We start from the raw sequence: 24,048 nt of genomic DNA on the forward strand, positions 1-24,048 counted from the left end.
CTGGAGACAAGAAAAGAATAGACAAGGCAATGCACGTTTGTAGTCAAAATCTGCTTTTGATGAATGTAACAAATCAAACTATTCACACTAATCAAAAATTACAGAAATATATAAATTGTTTTCTTAAAATATTTAAAATATACTCCTCCTTTCAGGACTTCTTTGTGAAGTATTAATTATATGAAATATGCATATTTATATCCATGTGTGCATGCCCACATGAACGAGAGAAAGAAGATTACATGAAAATGTTATAGATAGTAGTAAAGAGAAGCATCTAATACATTGCTCATTTTACTACAAGCAATTCTTTTGTTTTTTTTGAGGACAAAGAATTTAGAGCTGGGCTTCTAAAACGTATTTCAGAGAAAGGCTTATGCAGAATAAGCAACCTTAAAAGAGAATGGCGTTTTATGTTCTATTTTAAGTAAACTAATAAACTAGTACTTAAGGTAAGACTTGATTAAGCTTATATAACATTTATACCAGTACCACTAGAATAAAACAAAGAATAAATAATATGAAATATTTAAAATATTTATCATATGCTGAGGTGGAAAGGGTCTGAAGATACCACTATTTGTCTTGAACTTATCATAAACACACACACACTGAAATACTAGTTATTTGGTATAAGGAAACGCTGCTTAAAAAGCAATACATACTTGCCTTTTGTTTCCTATACGAAGGACTAAACATCATGCATACTGCCATCTCCCTAAATGAGCAGGGAAAACTGCCAACACTGCTGTCTACAGGGACAAATTCATTCATGTGTGTCTGGGATTTCAGCTCCCTAACAGCTTAGGATGTTAAGTACAGCTGCTAGGGATGTGATTATTCTTTGTTATGGAAAATTCTTGGAGCTATCACTTTATATGCCAAAACCCTAATTTCCCCTTGAATGGTCTGACCACACTTTCTATTCTCTGCCAGTCTTGCAAGCAGTTCACAGGTCTGAGAGAAAAAGGCTCTAAAATATACTACTATGCTCTCCTACACGTGAACAAGAGAAACAGAGCATTCTGAGGATCAACTTAATTGGCATATTGGAATTATGAGGATTCCTAAGGCACCCTAGCTGAGAACTGCAATGTAAAAATTATACAAATAGAGCCATTTTGGTTATGTCACTTCAACTCTAATGAAGAAAAGCTTCAATCTCACAGTTCAATATGGGAGCCATCTAGGATAGTCACAATTTGATAATATTCACAGAAACTTTTAGACAGAAGCAAGAGTCATTTGGGGGCAGTTTAAGCTTTACCAATATCTGGGAACATTTCCGACCAATTCTGTTATAACGAAGGGGCTAGCAAAATAATACCTAGGAACTGATGTTTTTGATTTCAATTCCAAGAGGATGTTGCCCTTCCTAAAGTATGATTCATAAATATTCCCTTTATAAATACTAATAAAAGTTTGCTATTTATTAACAAACAGAAAAAAACACTGCCAGATGTAAGATGCTTAAAAGCTTTTGTGAAATACTGACTTTGGCATAAACTGAAAACGTCATTGTTATATAGCAAGTTAGATGGGATCTAAAACATATTTCCAGTAGTATTATTATTTATTTTCTAATAACTTAAGTGACAGGAATCTAATATGAACAGCTGAATGTTCTGTAGAAGTACTACAATGAAAAAGCTCCATTTATGAATTGTTCATTTTTAACACTCTCAACTGAAACATTGCTTGCAAGCATATTACAGGAAAGAGGTTTACATCATATTTTTAAGATGTAGTTATGCTGAACTTATTAAGGCTGTGCAAATATTTAAAAGAGATGTTTTGAAAAGCATGCTAACGTGAGCAAAGCACTTGTCTTCAAAGTACAAAAGTAGTAGCAGTTTTTGGAAGAGTTTCACATCTGCTCTGAAAGCTGTTCCCAGTTGTCTGCATGTGCACACACACAAACTCTTCTGCTGACAAAGCAAAGCAGCTGAATATGCACACACATGTGCAGATAACTGAAGACAGCTTTGAAAGCAGCTGTGCAGAGTCCCCAAAGACTGCATCTTTTTTAAATACTTTGAACAGCCGAAAAAATTGTATCAATAGGAAAAAAGGCTACATCAAATGAGCCTAAATTTAAGGTAACTTACACACACATACAACCATTGGCCTATTATAAAAATAGATTTCTTACTTTGTTGCCCATATAAACTTGCCCCAAACTGAGACAGCTGACCTGATGTTGATGGTGATGCCAGTATCTAAATTGGAAAATCAAATGTAAAAAAATTAGTCAAGGGTAAAATATAGATGTTATAAAATATTAAACTCTTTAAAGACAAGCACTGAAACCCACTATTAAAATTAATTTTATTAATTTAATTCAGTAAGATTGAGCAATTATCAATATATTGGTTATGAAAACTATCATGAGCACTTGTATAAATTTAAATAAAACTGAATATTATCTATTCTGTTATAATAAGTGGGAGGGTGGAAAGACCCACATGCAGAGCTTTTGTCTTAGCAATGAACTCCTGAGGCACCGCAAGCTGCCGAAATGATACAGACGAAGTGATCTCTGCTGCTAATTAAAGCAGCCATGTCTTTTTTCAGGCTGAAAAAAAAATGCATAGGCTTTAATAAGCCAGTTCATTAGAGTGAGCAGATAAATGTTCAATGAGGTATGAAATACTTCTCTGAACCTATTTGCAAAGTGTGACACCTCTTCTCACCAGTACCTCTCCACCTTAAAAACTGTTCCAGAATAATATGATCTAATCTCTAGGTGCTGAGAGAGTAGCACCTGTCAATGCATATTGGTTTGGGGGCAGGCAAATAAGGAATAAACTGGAGTAAAAGCCACTCCACTACATGGTCAGATCATTTTTGGGTGAGATTTCAGTTGACTAGACCAAAGGTCCAGTTAATAAGGCCTAAACTTAAAGGGAAATCCTGACTACTCTCCTAGATGATCCAAGCAACATGGCTGGTGATTCAGTCAAGCCCATAGCCTGGCTATGGAAAGCAAAATAAGCCTCAACGTTTCACTGATTTTCTGATCAGGTCAGGGAATGAAACAAGCTGGTAGATGGCTAAAGCACAGCAGCATATATTTTGAAACAAATGAAATTGGGCATATGTTCAAAGGCATTTCATCCCTGTAAGGTTGAAGAAGTGGTGGAAGTGACAATAGGGCTTACTTCTCCTTTGCAACTGAATCCTCAGTGAACTGTCCAGCAGACCTTTCACGACTGATGAGTAAGCTGCTCAAGACTAATTCAGCACTATGCCCAGATGACCACTACTGTAATTTATTTACTATGAGGGTAAATTTGCTTGCACTACTTCCAAATTAGATGCCACACTTGAGACCAGATCTATTAAAACTATAAAGGAAAAGAGTGGTCAGAGTTTCAATTACTGTCATATGAGAAAGTAAAGTGGTTGCTGTGAGCTGCCTAGGGTCACTGTGAGAGATAGGCAGCCATATAAGTTCTTTAAATAAAATAAATAAGTTTGTGAATATTTGTTTTTTTAACCCTTGTCAGCAACACTGGTATGATTTGACAGCAAGGGACTTTTAAGTTAAACCAAGGAGTATAATGCCTCATTACACTGTGTGCACAATTATTAGGCAAGTGAGTATTTTGACCATATCATTTTTATGCATATTTTCCAACTCCAAGCTGTATAAACCTGAATGGTTATTGGATATAAGCATATCATGTGATGTGTATTTGTGTAATGAAGGAGGGTGTGGCCTAAGGAGATAAACACCCTATATCAAGGTGTGCATAATTATTAGGCAGCTTCTTTTCCTCAGGCAAAATGGGCCAAAAAAGAGATTTAACTGACTCTGAAAAGTCAAAAATGGTAAAAAGTCTTTCAGAGGGATGCAGCGCTCTTGAAATTGCTAAGATATTGGGGCGTGACCACAGAACCATCAAACGTTTTGTTGCAAATAGTCAACAGGGTCACAAGAAACGTGTTGAGAAAAAAAGACGCAAATTAACTGCCAAAGATTTGAGAAGAATCAAACGTGAAGCTACCAGGAACCCATTATCCTCCAGTGCTGTCATATTCCAGAACTGCAACCTACCTGGAGTGCCCAGAAGGACAAGGTGTTCAGTTCTCAGAGACATGGCCAAGGTAAGGAAGGCTGAAATTGACCACCACTGAACAAGACACGTAAGTTGAAACGGCAAGACTGGGCCAAGAAATATCTGAAGACAGATTTATCAAAGGTTTTACGGACTGATGAGAGTGACTCTTGATGGACCAGATGGATGGGCCCGTGGCTGGATCAGTAATGGGCACAGAGCTCCACTTCAACTCAGACTCCAGCAAGGTGGAGGTGGGGTACTGGTATGGGCTGGTATTATTAAAGATGAGCTAGTTGGACCTTTTTGGGTTGAAGATGGACTCAAAATCAACTCCCAAACCTACTGCCAGTTTTTAGAAGACACTTTCTTCAAGCAGTGGTACAGGAAAAAGTCTGCATCTTTCAAGAAGACCATGATGTTTATGCAGGACAATGCTCCATCGCATGCATCAAAGTACTCTACTGCGTGGCTAGCCAGTAAAGGCCTCAAAGATGAAAGAATAATGACATGGCCCCCTTCCTCACCTGACGTAAACCCTAATGAGAACTTGTGGGCCCTTCTCAAACGGGAGATGTACAGTGAAGGAAAACAGTACACCTCTCTGAACAGTGTCTGGGAGGCTGTGGTTGCTGCTGCACAAAAAGTTGATCGTCAACAGATCAAGAAACTGACAGACTCCATGAATGGAAGGCTTATGACTGTTATTGCAAAGAAGGCTGGCTATATTGGTCACTGATTTTTTGTTTGAAATGTCAGAAATGTTTATTTGTAAATTTTGAGTTGTTTATTATTCTCACTTTAACAGATGAAAATAAATGAGTGAGATGGGGGAATTTTCGTTTTTCATTTAGTTGCATAATAATTCTGCACACTAACAGCTGCCCAATAATTGTGCACACATAGATATGCTCCTAAGAAAGCCAAAACCTCACTTTTACTTTCTTAAATATTCAGGTTCGAGGTTTATTAACATTTTGGATTAAGCGAGAGCACTGTAGTTGTTCAATAATGAAATTCATCCTCAAAAATACAACTTGCCTAATAATTGTGCACACAGTGTATTTAATGGAATTGTGTTCCTTATATGCCCACTGCTGTGAAAGAGGCTGCAGTTTGTTCTGTCCTTGGAGTTTCCTTGACACTCAGGATGTGAACAACTACTATCTAGTTATAAATACCACTTTCTTGAGCAAGGTTATAGAAAGGATGAAGGCCAGCCAGCTACAAATGCACTCAGAGAAAGCCTTTTTATCATTTCAGTTTGGCTTCAGGCCTGAATTCATCAGTTCAGGTAATTAAGAATGTTTTAATGCTGTAAACATCCTTGGGTACCTGAACTGATGAATTTTACAGGGATACAATACAAGTGCTACCTTTAGATGTTCTTAGATATCTTAGTAGAATTTTGCACTATTGGCAATTGTGACTTGCTACGGTGGCACCGCAGGACAGGAAGTGGAACTGTTGTTTGTATTCCTATTTGTAGCACCACCACTGTAGAGTATTTGGCCCAAGAGTAATTGGGCTCCAAAATCCCACCAAACTCCATTCCCCTTCCTTCTTGTATCTATACAAAGTCACTAAGGAAACTTATCCTGTGACTGAGAACACAGTTATAACCAGTAATACAACCATGCTATACTTTTACTATTTTTGCATATAGCACTCTGCTCTTTTAAGAGGAAGAGCAGTTAACTATAGTAAAAGTAATAGAGAATATGTATTTTTTAAGTAATGTTGAATAACGTTAGAAAAAACTATTCCCATTATGCCTAAAGGGTTAGGATAAAATATAATATGCACAAAAAACTTACATCTTTTTCTGATCGATGTGGGAACATCGAAGACTGGCTGTAGTACATATTTTCATCATGGTAGTCACTGTCGACCCCCTCTACAAACTTCTTTCTTGAAGCACCAAACATGCTGTTTGTCACCTAGATGATAATATATAGCATTGTTCCCTATAATTATTTATAAAATAAAGAACCCTAGGCATTTAAATAGCAAACAGATATATTTATGCGTACTCATGCAGGCTTTGGTCTGACATTATGTCTTAACATTATAGAACAAGCCTTCAGCTTTTGAACTCACCCTGCATCTGTGTAACATCCACAAGGATTTGCTTTATTTTCAACTAATCAGATTTACTCATTTCACCTCTCTAGATAATTTCTAATTAGTTATAATTATATTTTAGATAAACAAACTAACTTCAGACTTCATGATTCTGGCTTGTTTGCCTAAATTATAGTTATTTAACCCTTGTTCCAGTTTTAAACATGAATTATAAACCATAGTTAAATTGAAACTGGAAGCAAAAGCTTATGAAAAACTGCTGAGGATCCTAACAGAGGGGAAGGGAAATGCAAAAGTTCAAAGCTTATGCATGTTACAGTATATGATTTTGAACTGCCAATTAGCACTATGTACAACTTTCTTTCAAAGCCAAATTCTACAGTAAGAACAAGAAGCAATTTAATTCTTTAGCTACAGTTTTTAAAAATTACTCACACTTGTATACCTCTTTTTAAAAAGACCCACACATATAGTTAGTACTAATAAAGGGGTGTTTTTTTGCACATTTTCTTACTTTTAAGGTTTGGCTGGTTCCTGGATTTTTACTATATTTTTTAATTGCATCTCTGTATTGTCTTTATGTTGTAGAACTATGTACAGTATTTTTCAGAAAACCTAGGTTATTGGACAACAAACATCACAAATAAGCATGCATGAAGAATTCTATCATCTTACGCTCTTATAACATCCCACTGAACATAACTAACATACCTACTTTGTTGATGAGTAATGGAGATACATATGCAAAACCTTGCCTAGTCATAGCAACACTTTACCAAGAAGGCTATATGTTAATATTTGCACTGCTGTGGTACCACAGTCAGAAAAACCAAGCCATGGAGACCATGCCTATAAGGGATGGCTCCCTTTGTGCCCAGTCACTATGATACTGAGTTTAATTGAAGGTATTGTTTCTTAACTTCTATTTTATAGAAAACCATATCCCATCCTCCTCCAATGCACTTAACTAGTGTTCTCACTTCATGATTACCACATCCCACTGCACAAATATAATTATCACCTAGAAAAGGAAATGCTTAACAGACTATGGGGATTATCTTCTCCTTTATTCTAACTGGGCAAATTGATGAGAGGAGAAATCCTCAATGGCAGAGATGAGAATCAGAGTCAACAGAAGTATTGCCCTGTATATGTGAAGACAGAGAGAATGTTCTGCAACAGGTAACTCTTTCCTATTCCTTGTAATTTGGGAGATATCACAACTATTGCCAAGTGCTAAATCCAAGGTAGAAAATGTTACATTTTATTCAGACATTTGCATTAGAAACAAACTGCAACTGCTCCCATGTATTCATGTATTCAGCTGTGATACATAGAATTCCATCTCCATTCTATCTAGTTACTTTATTAGATTTACATCCCATTCTAAAGGAGGTGGGAGCTCAAGGCAGCATACGTAGGTGCTCCCCTCTCTTGTTTTCCCCCACAGTGCTGTTCCTGTGAAGTAGGCTGGGCTGAGAGAGAATGACTAGCCCAAACTCACTCAGCTTCTTCGGCTGAGGGTACACTTGAACCTCCTCGGTGCCTTTTTAATGCCTTCATCAAGAGACTGCACTAGCTCTTTATGACAGTGGGTAGAAACCTGTGGCTTAGTTGCCAGCAGATCCACCACCATGGCTAACCATTCAGAATGCTGGGACCAGTACATCTTAAAACACAGAATGCCACATTATGTTCATTCCAGGTATGAAGTCAGAAATGTTATAGAGATACTGAACCAAGTTGCATGACTTTACAATGATTTATCTACCTTTTTATGATCTGCACTGTGCATAAGAATCTTATATGACAATGGATATTTTCAATTAGTGGCAGAAAAAAAGATACATTTTAACCATAAATTTAACTAGATTTACATCTGCGAGCAGAATTAAACTGGATCATGCTCCTAAGAAAATTTGTGAATTGTGAATCTAATACACTTAGTGTAAAGAAGTTGATCTGCTCTATCTCATACACCTTTTCTAAGAAGTAAATAATATACGAAGTGTATAATTAGTGACTCAAGAATCATAATTCAATGTATGCAAAATTTGCTTCACAAGGCAGCCACAATGCAGTTTGTGTCTGGAAAGTGCTATAAATAGCAAATATTTGTTATTTGCTATTTATAGAACTACAGAAATCAGATCAATTGTAGGCATAATTCTAAGAGTTGTATTTTGTTAATCTTTTAACTAGGCTTTGTGATCTCTAAGTTTTACTTAGTCTACTCTTCTAATTTAGAAAATCTGTTCAGGTAACTTTTATAACAGGTTCAGTAATATTTATCCTATTTACCTATGGATTCTTTCAATCAAAACTAAATGTGAGACTTCAAATCTGACCACATACCAGATATAGAAACAATGAGAAACCACTGTATCATTTGGAGGAAAAACCTTACTTGAATGGAAAAAGATATTTTCTTTGTCATTTTATATACTTTGTTTTTGTATTCTCTTCAAATAATGTTTAAGCTACAGGCAGGTCACAATTAGTGTGAGTTCAAATAATGCAAAATTCGATTTAGTGCAAACTGTAAACTGATACCAGGTCATGTTTAATGCGACCCAACATTCAGTTAATGTGAAGCTAGCACATGTGCAATTGAGGCCAGTGCATGTGCAGTTGAATTTGGGATTTTGGATGCTGCTAATCTTCATGTGTGCAAAATGGAGAAAAGGAAGATTCCGTCAAAGGAAAACAGTACAGTAAGTTCAAAAAATAAGAGGCTCATTATTACATTAGAGCAAAAAAATTGATGTCATGGAACAACATGAACATGGTCATTGTTGTTGTTTATTCGTTTAGTCGCTTCTGACTCGTAGTGACTTCATGGACCAGCCCACGCCAGAGCTTCCTGTCGGTCGTCAACACCCCCAGCTCCCCCAGGGACGAGTCCGTCACCTCTAGAATATCATCCATCCATCTTGCCCTTGGTCGGCCCCTCTTCCTTTTGCCCTCCACTCTCCCTAGCATCAGCATCTTCTCCATGGTGTCCTGTCTTCTCATTATGTGGCCAAAGTATTTCAGTTTTGCCTTTAATATCATTCCCTCAAGTGAGCAGTCTGGCTTTATTTCCTGGAGGATGGACTGGTTTGATCTTCTTGCAGTCCAAGGCACTCTCAGAATTTTCCTCCAACACCACAGTTCAAAAGCATCGATCTTCCTTCTCTCAGCCTTCCTTATGGTCCAGCTCTCGCAGCCATATGTTACTACAGGGAACACCATTGCTTTAACTATGCGGGCCTTTGTTGTCAGTGTGATGTCTCTGCTCTTAACTATTTTATCGAGATTTGTCATTGCTCTTCTCCCAAGGATTAAGAGTCTTCTGATTTCCTGACTGCAGTCAGCATCTGCAGTAATCTTTCCACGTAGGAATACAAAGTCTTTCACTGCTTCTACATTTTCTCCCTCTATTTGCCAGTTATCAATCAAGCTGGTTGCCATAATCTTGGTTTTTTTGAGGTTCAGCTGCAAACCAGCTTTTGCACTTTCTTCTTTCACCTTCATCATAAGGCTCCTCAGTTCCTCTTCACTTTCAGCCATCAAAGTGGTATCATCTACATATCTGAGATTGTTTATGTTTCTTCCAGAGATTTTAACTCCAGCCTTGGATTCCTCAAGGCCAGCTTGTCGCATGATGTGTTCTGCATACAAGTTGAATAGGTAGGGTGAGAGTATACATGGTCATAGCAATACTAAAATAGGATGAGATCTTGGAATGCCTGAATCTATGGTAGATATTTTTTTGTTTTTATTTTGCTTTCTATAACTACTGTGACTTCGTTAACCATAAGTTTAAATTATAAGTATAATCTTTTTATCCTTTACTGTAAAATTTCATTAATATAAATATCAAATTTATGTTTAAAAATTTTCATTGAGCTAAAACCAATTATCATATTTTCCATAGAAATATCACTTCAAATAGTGCAAATTTGAATAATGTGACCATTTCATGGATTAACCACACTAATCGAGACCTACCTGTATCTTATTTTTGTAAATTTAATCTTTACACTCAAAGAATACTTTTTTCAGTGAAAATGAATTCTTAAGCTCCCAATTTTTGTATGTAGTTTTGGGATGACTTGTTTTTGCTTTCTTTTTAAGTCTATACAAGCTAATATTTTCTCAAATTTACCAAAGTCTAGATTTTCTTTCATAGTACAGGTGGGCAAATAGCAAACAATCCTTCTTGTAAATGGTAAAACTAGTTGTATGATTAGATAGTCAATAAAATGAAGCTGAAACCTAAAATGGTAGAGGTACTGTGAACACGTAGTTCACAGGTCTGGAAAACTGAAAGGTCTTTGTCTTTGAATAGGGATGCAGTCTCTCTGAAAGGGTAAGTGTACAAACTGGGTGAATTTCTGAATATATCTTTATTAGTCAAGGCCTAGGTGGCATCCATAGTCTGGAATGCATTCAGCAAGCTTCCCTTGACAGGGATGCCCTTATCACAGTACATAGTCTGTGTTTTGGTAACGTTTGGGTTATTGTAATACATTCTACACAAGTTTGTCCTTGAATATTATTTGAAAACTGCAACAAGTACAGAATGCAGGAGTGAGACTATTTCTAGAACAGCCTTCAGAGGCCATGTAACACTGGTCCTGAAAGAACTGTACTAGCACACCAAGACTATCAGTTTGAATTCATGGTTCTAGCAGTGATGTTTAAGGCCTTTAATAGTTTACCTGAAGAAACACCTCTCTTCAGTATGTATTGGCCCAGATGTTAAGAACTGCAGGGTAGGAATTCCTGTGTCCCACAGCTGGAAGAGATGTGTCACTCTTTTGTTCTTCTACCCTGGCCTTGAAATTCCCTTCTTTGGCACCAACATAATTTGCCTTTTCTACACTAGATGAAATTTGGCTTTTTACTCTTACACTTGGGATTTAGTGGGCTTTTGTCGCTGAAATGCCTCTCTGTGTTACTTCTTGATTGATTTTAATTAGTTATGTATATTACTGGGTTTTATTCTTAGCTTGTTTTTATGAACTGTAACTCACCACATTTGGTCTATAGGTATTTCAAATGAATAAAATCATTTATATAAAATATAAATCATTTATATAAAATCATTTATATAAAATAAAATCACTAAGAATCCATACCTATAGGGGTAGCTTCTTAAATTAGTAATACTACCAGGATTTATAATGGCATTATAATTAGTAATACTATCAGGACTTATAATGGAAGCTACTCAACAGTATGGAAGAATCAAATTATTTTTAAGATCTTACTATCACCACATGCTTTTCTTTTACACCACTCACACACACACCGAGACACTCCAATGCATTAATATTTTATGCACACAAACATACATGTGTTTGTGTATTCGGAATTTTCAGGTGTGACTTTTATTTTAATTAGATTTTAATTATACTACATTTCTCATGATGAATATGTAGCCAAATTACATTCAGCCTGCTGTCTTGGTCTGCCTAGGTATCCCAATTACTCCTCCATGCAAACAGTAAGTACAAGTGCTTTGAAAAATACTGATACCACTGAATCCATCCTTTAAATACCGTTCCTGCCAAGGAAAGAATAACCCATGCTTTAAATACTGTTCCTGCCAAGGAAAGAAGGAAACAGTCTCTTCCTTGATCCAATATGGAAACCAAAGTGCTTTGATCTTTGTTTTTGTTTTTAAAAAACTATTTCAAAATGTTTCAGGAGAACATTTCTTCACTTCAGTTACTGAAACAGTGTAACCTCAGTAGGTATCATTCTTGTTCGCTTGGATTCATCATTTTTTTACCCACAATGCTATGTATTTTTCCATTTGCTTTAATATCCAAAGCATATTTCTATATGCTTTGCTCAATGGAAAAGCTCTCATCATTCCAGAGAAAAACTAAGATTTCAACAAATCCATTAATTGCATCAGTGAGAACTGCTGCCAGAGTCTTCAGCAATCTTTTTACTACCAGATGAGATTTAAATGGATTATCCACCTTTGCAGACAGGAAAAGCCTCTGGAAACCTAAGTATCAATAAGAAATTATCCAACCATGTTAAAGGCATATCAAATACACCAATACCCATCAGTCCAATAAACAAATACTAGTCATGGTGGCAATGAAACTCTGAGCTATACTAGATAATACAATCCTGACATTGCTATTGATTCCCTAGAAACTTTGGGAAATGAACCTATGTCAGCTGGACCCTGAATCCCAACCACAGTGCTACTATGCCAAAGCCATCTCCTCTGCACCTACCTGGTTTGACCCTATTTAGATTCTTTTATTTTAAAATTAAACAGGAAACTACCATGCTGCAAAGCACAAATCCCAAGCGTAATTTTTTTTATTTCCAAGAATAGGCCTGGACCCTCAAATACACTTGAGGAATTCTTAAAAGACAATAATGACAGGCCTGTGGCCTAGTATTTTACAACGAGTGTAACCTCCTGCTGCCCCCCCAAAAAATGAATTAAAAAAGCATCCAACAAGAATCAAGGAAATGGTGGGAAATAATCCCATTATTTCATCTTCTGGTAAAAGGGCACAATGTGACTTTCTAAGCCCATCACAGCAATTGTTTTGTGAGAATGTCCATAACATGTTCTCAACATTTCAATTACAGTCCCAAAAAGTTAGCCAGAAAAGCTCAAATGCACTGGACCAAAAATCCTGGAGATCTACAAGTACCATCAATCTCAGTGTGAGACTTTATCAATTAAAAATGTTGCGGTCCAATAAATGTTTATATTCTATGGCAATGGTGACTCACACCTTCATCACTATGAGGATGGACTACTGCAATATGCTATACATTGGTCTGCCTTTGAAAACTACTTGAAAACTGTAACTAATATAGAATGAAGCTGCCCATCTGCTGGTGGGTAAGAACTGCCACAGCCATGTGACACTAGTTCTAGGGGTGCTGCATTAGCTACCAACAGGTTTCTAAGTACAATTTAAATGTTGTCTTTAACTTATAAAGCCATATCATGACTTGGAAGCCAGATACTTTCAGGACCACAGTTCCTGAATATTATCTACCCATCCTGTGTCTTCAGTCCAGGAAGGGCTGCTTTGGGTTCCATCTTGTCATAACTTTTTTTTAATGGAATTGGTTCAAGGCATGTCTTCTCAATAGCTACCTTCCAGAATACCTTCCCATCAGAAATCTAGATGACTCCTATTCTGCTGTTTAGTTTTTATTAAAACCACTCTCTTTCGTAGGGGCTTTGGAATTTAATGGTCTTCTCACATACCATCATTTGGGGAGGGTGTAATACTAGTTTTATTTATTTCAATTTCCTATTGTTTGTATTCTTTGACACTGTGGAAGTATCATAAACTGCCAACAGTGGCTCTTAAGTTGGTGCTACCCAAAGTATATAATAAATCCATACCACCAACTTACATATATTCCAAATTGGTATTTGTCCAGATCAGAGACCCAGAGAGGCCAAAGAGCCAACATGGACAACCATAACTCCGTTCCCCATCATTCAGGTCTATGATGTTACTGCATTAAATATCCAGGTGGCTATGGCTGGAAGAATCTTCAACTCAGGTATCGGTAACAGTTAACAGTTATCAGGTAAGCCCTTAAACATACAGTTATGAAGATGGATTTATCACAACAGCAAGCAGACCAGAAGACAGCCTGACAAGATAACTATGAATGAAACATCCAATAGAGAGACCAGATGCAGATCTTCTTTCTCTGTATTTTCTCCAGATTAGTTAAATCACTCAGGGACATGATAAAAGGTTCAATAAAAATAAGTAACCTCTTTGGAAGTAGCTCCTCTGGTAATGGGCTTGCCACCCAAGCCCATGTTCCTTTTAAGGTACTGTATAAGGAACATGATACAAGCTACTGTAAGCAGCCAGGATGTTTCTGGAAAATGCTTTCTGGTCTGGACTCCTTTGGAGGAAAAACTGTTTATGCATCATGAATCCCTCCAAAGAAGTTGTAGATAAGAATCCAGGTAAAAGAGCGTAAAGGGTGCTCATGATCAACCTGGGGAAAATGTCCATTTCTGTATTTCCAATTGGACAAGAGAAACTAGTTATTGCAATACTGGGAGATTGGTTTCCAGTCCTTAGTAACTCTTCCCTGACCAGCTATGATTATATGAAGCTGCTGTTTGGCTGGCCAAAACATAGAGAGGGAAGACATCTTTCTTTCTAATTTTTATTCTAATTGTACCATTTACCAGTTCACCTGCAGCAAGGAATCATAGATAGAAATTTGAAATATAAATAAATAAATAAATAAAATTTTTGGTGAATATGACTAGGCAACTAAATGTTAAGATTAAAATAGATACAATGAATATATATATTATCTTGAAAAATGGGCACTTGGGAAAGCTTAAACTTTACAATATACTATACAAATAATGCTGTAAGAGTTAAAATTTTAATAAATATTACTATTAATTGCTATATCTGATTCACTGAAAATGCACATAGCAGCAAATAAGATTTTGCAAATCCAGCTTTAAGAGAGCTAAGTTTTAGTACCATGGCCTTACATGAGATTTATTCCAGGAAGCCACATTCCTACTTGGACATTATCTTTTCCTCCCAATTATTTCATAGCCATCTATAAGGAAACTGTCAACCATACTTATTTTTAACACAACACACACATAAATATACAACATCAAATTCATTTTCTTATTCCTAAACTCCTTCAAATGTTTAGCAATGAAATACTTTATCAACCACTTAAAAGTCTTCCTAAAAGAATCACCTAACACACACTAGGAAAATATCTACCTACCTAAAAACCGTAATTTTGCCCATTAATTTTTTTGTGTCTGTTGAAGCAAGCAAGCTTTGATGGATACTCCCTGTAAATGAAGTAGATTAAGTTATTAGAAAAGTTGTGCAAATTCACAACATTACCAAATACAGTAAGTTTTATTTTACTAAAAAATCAAACATCAAAATAAAAAAAACAAAGCCCAATTTGTTACTTATAGGAACTCTGAAAGTATCATAAAAAACATTATTACAATTTCAAAAACTTATGCTATACATGAATTTGTCATCAGTCTCTGCTCCGTTAATCTTTTTATTTTAAAAAATCTAACTTAAAGAAGTCTCTCAAACTTATAAACCTGTTATCCAGGATGTACTCCAACCATCACTGTTAAAAAAGCTCTTATCCAATCTTACAGTATCGTTGAGGACTAACTATACACATTATTTTGAGCACAGGAAGAGCAGGGCTATATTTGTGGTTTTATTCCCATTCTGTGCCTCTTTAATTCCTAACAGGACATCAATATTTTAGTATTGAAATACTTTAGTATTTTTTCCTCAGTTATCAAAGACCTCATTCTTGAAGGATTGCAGTCAATTTAGAATTTATCCATTCATGTGCAAGATTAAACATTACCTTCTAATATGCAGTATGTGCTTAGTTATACTGTTCTTTGATTACTACTCAACAGCTTAGAAACAGAAATTAAATTCTTCACAATTTAGGATTTTACCAACTTGAACACATTTATTAGAAACTTTATTTAGAAACTTTATTCCCCCAAATAATTACCTGGGAGGAGGGCAGCATATATTTGTTGAGAACAGAAAAAGTTGTTGATAAGAAACAAATCTGTGTGTGTTATATGTGTGTAAGAGAGAACAGCTGGCACATGCACTTATACCTGATACAACATCAATTAATTTTATAAACACTTTACTGGGGAAGGAAGGAAGGAAGGAAGGAAGGAAGGAAGGAAGGAAGGAAGGAAGGAAGGAAGGAAGGAAGGAAGGAAGGAAGGAAGGATGGATGGATTCTGGCTCTGAACTTTTGTTTGGAATGTGGCTTTTGGGAGGAAGATACCATGCACACATTTATTGGATAGTAGAGTTGGTTTCAGCTGGAGTTGTTAAAGTTCTTGCCAGTGCAGCACCCCAGTGCTTACAATCCAGGCAATCGGCTCAGATTTCTGTCGCAGTGTCCTGCGGTCATGTGATCACGATTTGCAACCTTCCCTGCTGGCTTCCCACAAGCGAAGTCATCATGAAGTCAGAAGTTGCTATCACGTGAGGTCCTTGCTTAACAATCCGTGCAGTCCTCACTTAATGACAGTAACCAGGAACTGCCAGAACTGCCATTTCTAAGTGGCGTGATCATGTGACGTCGCGCTTTGTGACTGCATCAATTAGCAACAGAAATTCCAGTCCCAATTAGCATTGTTAACTGAGGACTACCTGTATGTTGAATTATAATCTACTTTCTGTTTATTCTTCCTTTGATACGGGATTGTCTTAAATTCAATTACATTTATTTCATGTTTATTCAATAATTCAGTGTCATTTGCAAGCCTATTTCATTTCTCACCCATGGATATAATTAAAAAATGTATCAGATTGAGCCAGTCTTAACAGCTGCAATAATGCCTTTCATCAATATAGCTGGGACCTCAAACTAGGTCCCTCAGAGTTGTTACAAGGCATTCAACATCTACACAAGGGATTACTCAAAACAAATGTGCTGGCCTTAAAACAAAATGCATTGTTCTACACATAGTTTTTAATATTAGTGGACTCTGCAATGGAAGCTGCAGCAAGACAAAATTGTTTTTCTCCAAAGAGCAATTAATATTTTTCAAAAAAGCCAGGAAACTGAAGGTGAGCTAAGCCATTCATCCTCTTAAACGGTATTTCTCCTCCCCCAATATCCCTCTCCTCTCTGCCTGACTTTCAGAAAGCCTGTAAAGACTTGGTTGTTTCATCAAGCCTTGGGAACAAGGCAATTGTGACTATTCCTCTGCATGACGACTTGGCTTTTAATTCTGAATGTTTAGATTCCCAGTTTATGTGTGGTTGCATTGTGTTTTATGCTTTTCAGTTTTAATTTTGATTATATTACTGATTACAGGTATCGTCTATTTATTCTGTCTACTTTTAAGCCAAAGTATGAATTTAAGGAATTGTGCAGTTCTCAGAATCATTTTGACTGGAATGGGTTACAAGACCTGAAAATAAAATAATAAAATAATAAAAATGCAGCAAAAGTAGGCAACCTGAAGCTTTACAGATATGTTGGGCTACAACTTCCTTGGTCCCTTGAACTACGTTAATTGGGGCAGAAGGGTGCTTAATATATGGAAGACACCAAACTGCAATGCCTATCCCTATATGAGTAACCAAAAATTTAGATGTAGTCCTTTATGTTTAAAAAAACAACAACAAGGCACAATACTGAATTGTTGCACTCTGGAACATAAGATTTTTGTTGTTGCTATTGTTAAAAATCCACCATAAATAGTTTATAAATACATACAGTAAAGTAAAATAACAAAAATGTTATTTAATACTGGGTAATTTACTTTCCAATTTTTTCCCCTCTTCTTTCTTCCTTTTAACTCTCCATTTATGAACTATGTTAAAGATTGTACTGTGGGTTTGATGACAGAAGGTTTGACTTACTCTTCTTTAGTGTAAAACTTTTTCTATTCCTGAATACCTTTATGTTTTATGGCTTAAAAATACACACATGCACATACACCATAAATAACTTTTGGGGCAAAGTTACATTACCTTTTTCTTTTTCAAACATCTTCCTAGCTTGACCATTGATTTCTAAACTTAATTCATCACTTCATGAAGCAAAGTATTAGAAGTTATATAAGTACTGTCCTATCATTGCTTTTGTTTTATAATTCTAAACTTTTTTTCTCCAAAGAAAACAAGACATTTTGAATATTATTCATCATAGCATCAATACCATATTGTTGCAACAGACAAACATGGCTAACTCTCTGACAATTTTCCAAAACATATAACATAGAGAAGTTTCATTTCTTACCATTTTTTTCCTAATGAGGAATTGTAATTCATGCATTTATTCCATTCACAAACACCCAGTGCCATTCAGACAGTAGAAATAAAGTACATGAAAAAAATTGAAAGGACATTTTAAAGCAGGATAAAAAAATCGAATTTTCTCCATTCTTGTGGAGTTGGGTTCCCTCTTAACTAAACCTTGGAGCATGTTGCTGAGGCAGCTTGGGTCAAGAGAGCTAAACCACAGAGGAGGCTTAAATAAAAATGTAAATCAGAGAATTCTGAAATTACTTAAACAGATATGTGAAAGTAATAAACATGAAAATAAACAAATTCATAACTAAAATAGCTTACAACTAAAACAGCTAAGTTACAAACATCCATGCTAGAAGTGCATGGCTTTCCATAATGGTTCAGATTAAAGAGAAAATTAATGAGGATCCTATTTTTATCTTAGAGAAATAGGATTATAGAGTTGGAAATTACGCTGATGTCATTTTCTGGCCAAAAGTCTTGCCATCTGCCAAAGGCTGGGCTAAAGGTCAGGAATAGAAAGCTAAGAAAAACTAGCTATGTGTCATGGTTACTGTTCCAATGTTCCTGGAAAACATCGTAACGGGTTCCCATGCCATGGTGCTGACATGAGTTCTTGTATGGGAGGGGGCTGCTCCTGTTCCTTGTATCAGGCTGCAATGCGATGTGAGGAGTGAAGAATGAGGAATGCATGTTTGGGTTATCTTGCCCTGTCAAGGACTTTTCCCACAGACCGGCAGGAACCGTTAGGGGCACCTGTGGGCATGGAATTATGCTGACTTTGGGGGGAGGGACTGTCCTGACTCCCAGGAAACACTCTGAGACAGGGATCTGGTCTCTAATGTTTTATTGCTCATACATAACAGTAATCCTAACAAACTGAACAAGCGTGGGAAAAACCCAGCCATATAAACCCCGCAGGTTAAGGCGGTCCCACTCTGTGCCTCTTGGAATGGCTCACCAATTCCTCAGTGCTACGCATGCGCTTAACAGTCTGGAAGGGAGCCCCCTGCTCGCCATCCTTACTCATGACAGGGACAGGGAGTTGCTTGGGGTTTTATTGGGAGACATCCCGCGCTTTCACTGTTCTCAGCTTTGCTTGTGATCCTGCATACTATTCATTATTAGATCAGATATCCATGAAAGCCTTGTGTGAGTCTGATGGTGATTTTGAATAGGCAATCATTACACTACGAACAAAGCAACTATAAGAATAACAGACAATTTTAAACTATGTTAGAGACTGCCAAATAAAATGGGGGTGGGGGGAAGTAAAGTATTTCATGAATTTAAAAATGAAAATTAAATTCACAAACTATACTTACACTTTCCCTTTGATACCATAGAAATTACTATATAGTACCAAAGCAAAACAAGTTAAATTCAGGAATCAGAATTCACTCCCCCTCAGCAGACCAATTCTGAATGTTTAATATACATGCATCAAATCTAATCTACATACCAAATAAATAAAAGTAAATTAAATAAAGTAGCAATGCGGAGAGCCAGTTTGGTGTAGTGGCTAAGGTGCTGGCCTGGAAACCAGGAGACTGTGAGAACTAGGCCTTCCTCAAGCATGAAAGCCAGTTGGGAGACTTTGGGCCAGTCAGTCTCTCTCAACCCAACCCACCTCACAGGGTAATTGCTGTGGGGAAAACAGGAGGAGGAAGGAGTATTAGGTATGTTTGCCACCTTGAGTTATATATAAAATAGGTGGGATAAAAGTGTATTAATAATAATGCATATTCACTCATATATACCATATAATAAATATTCTAGAAGTTATTTCATTTTCTTTACATTTTAAGAATATCTAGAATGAACTAGCTTGTTCCAGTGCAATTAATAAGCCACATACAATAACTGATTCTTGAGGAAGAATTTTAATGTGGATCTCAAATCAGTTTTTGGCATGATTAAACTAATTTTAAGAATTGACTACCAAGCTGAGGTCAGCAAGCAAGCTTAAAATGGTACATTTTATAGTTTGTTTCCATCTCTGTTGTCATCTTAGTGCTAGAGAAAATCATATTGTTGTAAGTATTGTGACATAAGGAATAGTATTATGTAATACAGTTACAGTATTAGGACATCAAAACATGTTGGAATTCTATTTAGATAATGTAATAAGAGGTATTTGGGGAAAAAAGTGTTCTGCATTTTCTCTAGTTGCTATATGATCTGAACAAGGTCATGTGGCCAACGTAAATAAAGCATGTTATTTACAAAGATTTTAGAACTGACATTTAATTTATTGCTGACAGGTTATAAAATTTCTATATTCCTCTGAAAGAACATTATGATTCCTCCATTTTATACTGATTTCCTCAATAAAGAAATAAATACAAAAAATAAACTTTAGTATAAACCAGTATGTGAGACTTGGCATATCAGGAAGAAAATTCCATGATTAGGATCATTAGAAAGGTTACTGAAAATAAAAACGCCAATTTTATAATGCTCTTTTACAAATACATGGCGTGTCCTTTGTTAACTTCTGGCCACATTTGGAAAAACATATAACAGAGCTGGAAGAAGAGGGGAAGTGGCCAACTAAAATGATCAGGAGTTCAAACACTTATTTCTGGGGGGAAAAATTAGGATGCTTGAGACGCTAGCTTGGAAAAAAATCAACTAAATGGAGACATGACTGAGAAGTGTAAAATCATGTATGGGGTAGAGAGGGTAGAAAGACAAAAGACTAGGAACAGGGCTACCCAACAAAGCTGATTGTAAGGAGATTTAGGAAAGAAAAAGGAAGCACCTATTCACACAAATTATAACCAATCTGTTGCAAACATTACCACAAAGTGTTGTGAAGGCCACTAGTTTTGGTTTTAAAAGAGAACTGGTAAAACCATGGAGGTTTGATAGAATTCAGCCTAAATCTTATCTTACACTTCTAAGTATTAATTGCAATGGGACAATAGTGGGAAGGAGTGTCTCCATCTCTTCCTTTTGAGCATACCAGAAGCATATGACTGGTCACTGTGAAACGAAGTCTTGGACTTAAAATAGGTCTTGGCTGGATCCAATGAAGCTATTCTTATGTTCTTCATCCATGACACAGTCATAGTCAAAAACACAAATAAACAAAAACTCAGGCACTGAAAATTATCCTACGAGAAAATATTATGAAAATGTTATGTCTTCGTAACACTTCCCTTCTGTTAATCCTTATGTTTTAGAATTTAAGCTGTGTTTCTAAAACCTGCTTATTCCTTGTTTCTAAAAAAATGCCAAATAAAATATTAATTATTGCAGAACCTCACAGAAATATGAGCATCAGCAAAAAAAACAACAAATGATTTGGAGGAATCCCATCACTTGTTTTGCAAATTCAGGAGACTAGGATTTCTGATGATAAAAAGACTCAAATCTTGTGGGGAAAAAACCTCAGGTTGCTTCTAGAGTACACGGTTGCTTGTGATTCTATTATTTGAATATAACAAAACCAACTAAAGAAAAGAGAACAAAACTGAAGAGCTATATATGAGGATCCACAGAGAACAGATGCTACATGTATCTGTGTTACAAAAGCCAAAGTCTTTTCCACATCCTTCAAAATTTCACTACTTTGTGCTAATTCGTATAATGAAAATCTTAGCAATTTATCATGACTTCAAACTAATAAAATTTTCTGAAACAGATTCCTTCATTGTTGAATATACTACCTGTACTACTTGTACATCTCTAAAAGATGCTATGACGACAAAGCTACATTTGTTATACATAAATAAAAATATATTGCTGGCCTTGAAAACTGTTTATACCAGAAACAAACTTGTGTGCTTTAGACAGTTCAGATTTCCATTTCTTCAGTTCCAGGTAGCACAACCAATGGCAACTGACTGTAAAAATTAGCCACAATTTATCTGGAGGGTACCAAGTTGGCAGCCCCTGCTCAAGATTTTTTTTTTAAAGAATTTTGTATCAAGTAATCACTATAATCCAGAACCCAAAAATTTTATATTCTACCATCTTTATATCCTGTACACCATCATAAGCATACTGACAGAAACAGCAAAATCTCTGGACTGAAACCCCACCAGAATAAAAGGCAAACTGAGAACATTTGCTCTTGAAGTTAACCATTCACAATGATCTCAATTCTGTCAATACACAAAGGAAAGGAAGATTTCCATAGCAAATAAAAAGCCTTCAATTTGATACAGCATCCTCAACAATGGTATTCTTCTGGACTAGCTGAGAAGGTTAGGGGAGGCACTACCTTAGAGTGATATTCTTCCTAGCTGAGGGTGCATTTTCAAGTGGGAAGAGATTGTGAGCCCAAAGGAGCTTCAATATTGGATGCTACAAGGATTGGCACTTTCGTTGCTGTACAAAGAGTTATATGAAGCTGCTGGGAGAGGTCCATCAGCATTGGGTGAAGCATCATTCATCAATATGCCCTTGCTATGAGGGCCTGGGTGTGGGAAAACAGGTTTAGGCTAAATCCTAGCAAAATGGACTGAAACTGGAAATATTCCCAATCCAGATGGAGTCGCAGTCTGCAGTATATAGTTGGCTTCCAACCTGGGGGTTCTTCTGGACTCGCAGCTGCTGTTGGAATAGCTTGTGGAAATTGCAGCCAGAAGAGCCTTTGCACAATTACATTTTATGTGCCCAATTTGGCATGGTCACTCAAGCCCTTGTCAACCCAGAGCTGGACTTGTTTGTTTGTTTGTTTGTTTATTTATTTATTTGATCAATCTAATTTGTCCCTGCCCATCTCCTCCCGTTGGGGGACTCTGGGCAGTTTACAACAATTGATTAAAACAATAAAATACACAATAAAATACAATAATAAATAATACAAATAAAGGTAAAAATAAAGAATCCAGGTGGTGAAGAATCTAAAACAGTCCAAGTGTGGGAGGAGTGGTCTATAGCAACCATTCCCATGTAGATCTATTCCCCTCTCCACCCCAAGCGAGGCGGATAACTTTAAGATCATTCATACTGGGTGACTTCAATCTGCCAACCTCTGGGACTTGCTTCAGAAACGAGTTCATGTCCTCCATGGCAACCATGGGCTTCTCTTAAGTTATCTCAACTCCAAGACCCATGGGCAGTCATATTTTGGACCTTGTTTTTGAGCAATTGTTGCTTGGTGAAAGGTGGGTTCAGAAAGTCTGAGTGAGAAAAAAAGGCAGGATGGAAATTGTGTGATGTGAGGGAGGAGAGGAAGAAAAGTTTGAATTGCTAAGGAATTGCTTTATTTTCTCCCATTTATGTTCTGTTGTTTATTTGTTTTCCTCTTGCCATCTTTTACCTCTCCCTTCTTTTTTCCATGCTTTTGCCCTCCATTTAAAAAAATATAGAAATTGAAAATACTTTTGTGCTGGTCATGGTTCTGAACATTTTGTAGCTTTCCTTTTCAAATAGTGGACATCAAGGGTGATCTTGTATAATAAGCAAATAATATTAGAAAATTTCCCACATTATTAGGAAATTGACAAATTATACATGGGGACCCCAGCCATCCACCTTACAAACATCAGCTTTGGCCTTGAGTGTCGCTGCAGCAGAGTACGCCACTCCAGTATGGAGCGAGTCTACACGTGCGAAACAAGTTGACATCGCCGTAAATGAAGCAGTACAAATAGTGACAGGATGTCTTAAACCTACACCAACTGAGAAAATGTACCCCCTTGTTGGTACTGTACCACCCAAGATCAGGAGAGAAGTAGCAGCAGATGTTGAGAAAACAAAACAAGAGAATGATCCCCGGCACCCTCTGTATGGGTACAAGCCTCAAACTCGTCGACTAAAATCTAGGAAGAGTTTCATGGCAAGAACAAATACTCTTGAGGGCACATAAGAGCAAAACGAAATTGGAAGATGGAGGAGAGAAATCACTGACCAAGGAATAGTCCCAGAGGAGAATATGGCTAAGGGATTTGACCTCCCTTATGCTATTTGGAGGACTCTGAATAGGTTGAGGGTTGGAGTGTAAGACTAATATGCTCAAATGGGGATTGCTAACAGATAATAACACACTGTGTGAATGTGGAGAGATACAGAATTCAGCTCACCTGCTAACCTGCCGATTATTACCAATAGTATGCACTGAAGAT

The 24,048-nt window shown here is 36.6% G+C and overlaps 1 protein-coding gene across 7 annotated transcripts in view; it reads right to left on the reverse strand.

Moving 5' to 3' along the window:
• The window catches only part of CNOT2 (CCR4-NOT transcription complex subunit 2), a 63,937-nt gene that overhangs the window by 23,636 nt on the left and 16,253 nt on the right, over positions 1–24,048 (reverse strand). For 3 of the 7 annotated variants that reach the window (XM_063309141.1, XM_063309137.1, XM_063309139.1), the window contains exons 2-4: positions 14,919–14,988; positions 5,879–6,001; positions 2,153–2,219 (exon numbers count right to left, since the gene is read on the reverse strand). In XM_063309141.1, coding sequence (XP_063165211.1) covers positions 2,153–2,219; positions 5,879–5,989 — 178 coding nt within the window. In that variant the 5' untranslated portion in view covers positions 5,990–6,001; positions 14,919–14,988. The remainder of the gene's footprint in view (positions 1–2,152; positions 2,220–5,878; positions 6,002–14,918; positions 14,989–24,048) is intronic. The other 4 variants (XM_063309138.1, XM_063309140.1, XM_063309142.1 and 1 more) reach the window with 3 other exon arrangements.

The sequence above is a fragment of the Candoia aspera genome, chromosome 7 (genome assembly GCF_035149785.1).
Source record: "Candoia aspera isolate rCanAsp1 chromosome 7, rCanAsp1.hap2, whole genome shotgun sequence".
NCBI classification, from domain to species: domain Eukaryota; kingdom Metazoa; phylum Chordata; class Lepidosauria; order Squamata; family Boidae; genus Candoia; species Candoia aspera.